Source organism: Littorina saxatilis, linkage group LG3, assembly GCF_037325665.1.
Source record: "Littorina saxatilis isolate snail1 linkage group LG3, US_GU_Lsax_2.0, whole genome shotgun sequence".
In the NCBI taxonomy this organism is placed as follows: Eukaryota; Metazoa; Mollusca; class Gastropoda; order Littorinimorpha; family Littorinidae; genus Littorina; species Littorina saxatilis.
In genome coordinates this window covers 31,192,862-31,197,861 of record NC_090247.1, presented here as the reverse complement: position 1 = coordinate 31,197,861, position 5,000 = coordinate 31,192,862, and the positions used below count along the sequence as shown (strand labels likewise).

At 43.6% G+C, this 5,000-nt stretch overlaps 1 protein-coding gene across 1 annotated transcript in view; it reads right to left on the bottom strand.

The window, feature by feature from the left end:
• Positions 1 to 5,000, bottom strand: part of LOC138960895 (uncharacterized) — a 62,698-nt gene that overhangs the window by 1,304 nt on the left and 56,394 nt on the right. The window contains exons 12-13 of the mRNA XM_070332531.1: positions 3,666 to 3,759; positions 1,441 to 1,699 (exon numbers count right to left, since the gene is read on the bottom strand). Of these exons, the coding sequence (XP_070188632.1) occupies positions 1,441 to 1,699; positions 3,666 to 3,759 (353 nt within the window). The remainder of the gene's footprint in view (positions 1 to 1,440; positions 1,700 to 3,665; positions 3,760 to 5,000) is intronic.

Genomic DNA, 5,000 nt, shown 5'->3' with positions numbered 1-5,000 from the left:
AAACTTACAAAATGACAGTTTTTGCGTCGATGCGTTGATCTCAGGTTTTGATAGCAGACGCCGTTTCTTATGCGCATTAGTTTTGCGCAGGCGCCACACTGACTTTGGAAAAAAAACTCGATTTGACAACACAGCTGTTAAACAGCTTTTTATTTGTTCATTCGATTACAACAAAAAGAAGTTTGAGTTTTTTTAATTTTGAACAAGACTACTTATGAAGAAGACCAAAACACAACATAAACGGAAAACTAGAAACAACTGAAGAACTAGGATGCAACAAGGGGAGGAGAAGAGAACAGCTAATCGCGAGCAGACGGCAGCGAAGTTTTCAGTTTGGGTGAATGGCATTTATACTTGTCTCGTCATGAAGCGAATTTTTCAACCTCAGTTATAAACGACTACATGAATGTTAGTGCCATGGGTTGTACATCAATACTTCAGAGGGGAAGTGGGGTATTTAGTGTGGAGTAACGAGATAAGAAAAGCCGAATGCAAAAGTTTGTGTGACACAGGCACACAAAAACGGCTGTTCCGTTTTACTCCCCTGTTTGTACTACATCTTTCGACTTTGGGCATTTTGTGGTGTTTAGGGACAGAAAATAATTGATTTAGTCCTGTTTCATCGGGAAGTTAGCAGAAAAGGGTATGCTATCGACATTTGTAAAGCTGAAAAACATTCCCGAGAAGAATTGCAAGTTGTCAGTGTATGCTGTTGTCGATCAGTAAAACATCGTGTGGTACAGATGGGTAAACCGGAATCATGCGTCTTTGTTATTGCCAATATGCTTTTGGATATTGGCAAAAATGGCCGACTTCCGTAGCATTATGCTTTGATGATCGGAAGAGACCATCCAATCACAGCCCCCGAATTCCCCCACGTGCCCATCAGAATAGCTATATTGGGGAATGTTTCCTGTGGGATGTTCTGGATTTCCATCCTGTTGGAACCACTGTGTTGTCATTCGGATTTCATTGTCCCTTCTCTTAGTTTTTCCATTTCTCGGTACTGATGTTTCAATGTCTTTTGGGGTACTTTTTTTTTAGACACCCTATATATATGATTCGTTTGTAAATACGGCTTTGCTTTACTGATTTAACGAGATAAATCCGGCCGTTGTACTGCCTTCCAAAACTAAAATATGTATCGATTGAACATTTGATTTTCCTTCTCTGCGCCATGTCAAGTCTGCCAAAAAATCATATTTAGGCGGCTAGCAAAAGAGTGCATGTTTGTGAACGTTTAGTCTTGAAACATACAAGGAATTCTAACTATACAATCGATCGATACAGAAATGGTATCTGTATGTTAGCCCAAAATTTGACATTTTTACACAGATCTCGATATTCGTTGTTCACCTCGACCGCTGGAACACTGACTGTCTGTATCTGTGAATAATGTCATATTTTGGTCAAACATACAAATAACGTATAATATCGAACCTGGCGCCTTTGGGTGTAGTGTAGGCGTTGAGGCGGGTTCCGATGGAGCCGGGTTCCGTCTCGTGGTAGCCCTGGTTGTGGCCGTAGCCCCCGCTGTAGCCGTAGCCCCCTTGTTCTTTCTTATCCTCTACGGCGTTGGTATTGAAGTTGACGCCTGAGAGGCCGAGGAATATTTGTGGAGCTTGATTGCCAAAGTCGGTCTGGAAGGTGAGCTCTGCCGTGCACTCGTCATCGTCGAGGGTGATCTCTCCCACCTCGCCTGAAAACAGCACCAGGAAGGGGTGGTTACAGGGGTTGTGCACTCCAATTTACACACACACACAAAGACAAGAACAAAATCTCAAGTTGTATGGAAAAGTCAAACAATATTTCATGTAAGCACAAACAAAAAAGGATGCCGTCTATTGATTTCGTGTGTTCAGATTAAGCCAGAAAAAACAACAAAAGCAACACACAGATACATTGGCAAACACAGACGCGAACAGTGTGTGTATGTGTGTGTGTGTGCGTGTGTGTGTGTACGTGTGTGTACGTGTGTGTACGTGTGTGTGTGTGTGTGTGTGTGTGTATGTGTATGTGTATGTGTATGTGTGTGTATGTGTGTGTGTGTGTGTGTGTGTGTGTGTGTGTGTGTGTGTGTGTGTGTGTGTAACACTGAATATGAGACTGTGTGTGACTGCAAACTTTGACAGTGTGTGACTGCCATGGCCTGTGTTGTGCTTTGTGTGACAGTTACCGTTAGGCTGTTTGTGACGGCAAAACTCAAGTAGTTTGTGACAGTTAACATCATGCAGTGTGCATCTGTGAACATCATGCAGTGTGTGAGAGCGACAGGGCCGTCAGGCTGTGCTTAACAATGCCTGTCAAGTTTTGTGTGACAGTGATCATAATAGTGGTGTGTGATACAGTCAACATCAGGATATATATTAGTGAACGTCAGGCTGTAAGTGACAGTGAATGGCATGATGTGCATGACATTGAGCGTCAGTCTGTTTGTGACAGTGAATGGCATGATGTGCATGACATTGAGCGTCAGTCTGTTTGTGACAGTGAATGGCATGATGTGCATGACATTGAGCGTCAGGCTGTAAGTGACAGTGAATGGCATGATGTGCATGACATTGAGCGTCAGGCTGTAAGTGACAGTGAATGGCATGATGTGCATGACATTGAGCGTCAGTCTGTTTGTGACAGTGAATGGCATGATGTGCATGACATTGAGCGTCAGTCTGTTTGTGACAGTGGACATCAGGCTGTGTGTGACATTAAGCGTCAGTCTGTTTGTGACAGTGGACATCAGGCTGTGTGTGACATTAAGCGTCAGTCTGTTTGTGACAGTGAACGTCGGGCTGTGTGTGACATTAAGCATCAGTCTGTTTGTGAAAGTTAACGTCAGGCTGTGTGTGACAGTGACTGTTCGGCTGCGTGACATTGAGCGTCAGTCTGTTTGTGACAGTGAATGGCATGATGTGCATGACATTGAGCGTCAGTCTGTTTGTGACAGTGAATGGCATGATGTGCATGACATTAAGCGTCAGTCTGTTTGTGACAGTGGACATCAGGCTGTGTGTGACATTAAGCGTCAGTCTGTTTGTGACAGTGAACGTCGGGCTGTGTGTGACATTAAGCATCAGTCTGTTTGTGAAAGTTAACGTCAGGCTGTGTGTGACAGTGACTGTTCGGCTGCGTGACAGTGACTGGTTCGGTTTTGCGTTAGGATTCGTGTGACAATGACTGTTCGGCTGCGTGACAGTGACTGGTTTGGTTTTGCGTTAGGATTCGTGTGACAATGACTGTTCGGCTGCGTGACAGTGACTGGTTTGGTTTTGCGTTAGGATTCGTGTGACAATGACTGTTAGGCTGTGTTTGACAGCGACAGTGAACGTCAGGCTGTGTGTGGAAGTTCTGTGAACATCAGGTTGAGTGTGACTTTGAACGTCAGGCAGTGTGTGACTCTGAACGTGAGGATAATGTATACTGTTTGGTTCCTTGGTATTGTACCAGCTTTTTGTGACAGAAACTGTCAAGCTGTGTGTGACATTGAACGACATGCTCTGTGTGTGTGTGTGTGTGTGTGTGTGTGTGTGTGTGTGTGTGTGTGTGTGTGTGTGTGTGTGTGTGTGTGTGTGTATGTGTGTGTGTGTGTGTGTGTGTGTGTGTGTGTGTGGTGTGTGTGTGTGTAATTGACAAAGCCGTTTTCAAGCACAATCACTAAGATCACTTACAGGTTTTGGCTGTTGCGACAGTTGCCAGAGCATCCAAATCCTGAGTGGTCCCCTCCGCTTCATCGTCAAACAGCTCGAACGCGTTCTTCACGATCTGCACCACACACACATCATCATCATCATCATCATCATCATCATCATCATCATCATCATCATCATCATCATCATCATCATCATCATCATCACTAGCATCTCTCTCTCTCTCTCTCTCTCTCTCTCTCTCTCTCTCTCTCTCTCTCTCTCTCTCTCTCTCTCTCTCTCTCTCTCTCTCTCTCTCTCTCTCTCTCTCTCTCTCTCTCTCTCTAGATATCAAGAGGGTTAAACACTCCACATTTTGAACCATTCCTATGATCGTTTCATGTTTTCGAAACCATGTGTACACCGATGTCCCTTCCCCTCCTTCCCCATGGCAAGGGCCGGCCGATGACCTAGCAATAAACTTTCGTATTCGCATTCTCTCTGTCTCTGTCTCTGTCTCTGTCTCTGTCTGTCTCTCTCTGTCTCTCTCTGTCTCTCTCTGTCTCTCTCTCTCTCTCTCTCTCTCTCTCTCTCTCTCTCTCTCTCTCTCTCTCTCTCTCTCTCTCTCTCTCTCTCTCTCTCTCTCTCTCTCTCTCTCTCTCTCTCTCTCAAATACTGCAAGTTAAAGAACATCGCATACTTGGTGTAACTGTCGATGAAGAAATGAAATGGCAAACACACATAAGCAACCTCTGAGTTTGTATTTGTTGTCAAAACTCAAACATTATGCGAAGTCTGAAACATTAAAAATGTTCGTTCATGCTCATATAATGCCTCATATTAATTTTGCTTCGACATTGTGGGATGGCTGCAGTGATGTTCACTTATTGAAACTCAATTCTTTGTACCGTTGTGCTGCAAAACTTATCCTGTGTGAATCGCACATGTCTACAGAAAAGAAGTTAAACAGCCTTAATTTCCTTCCCCTAAAAACCCACCTTGCATACAATAAGGCTGTCTTTATGTATAAATTAGTTCATGGTGATGTGCCCAGTTATGTGCAATCCTATTTTACACATGTTACGAAGAGGTATGGGTCTCAAAATTTACTTCCTCCAATTCCTCGTATAGATCTTTATAAATCCAGCTTAGCTTTTTCAGGATCATCTCTGTGGAATTCTTTGCCAATAGAAATCAAACGATCCGCATCCTTAAAGGCCTTTAAAAGGCAGTTGCACACACATTTGATCACACTATAAACTGCCCCTGATGTCCAGTTTCCATTGTGTACTCGGTATGCAATGCTCTTAAGTGTTGTTGTTTTTAAATATTGTATATTTATGTAGTTAATCTGAATGCGTAATCTCTCGTCACCCT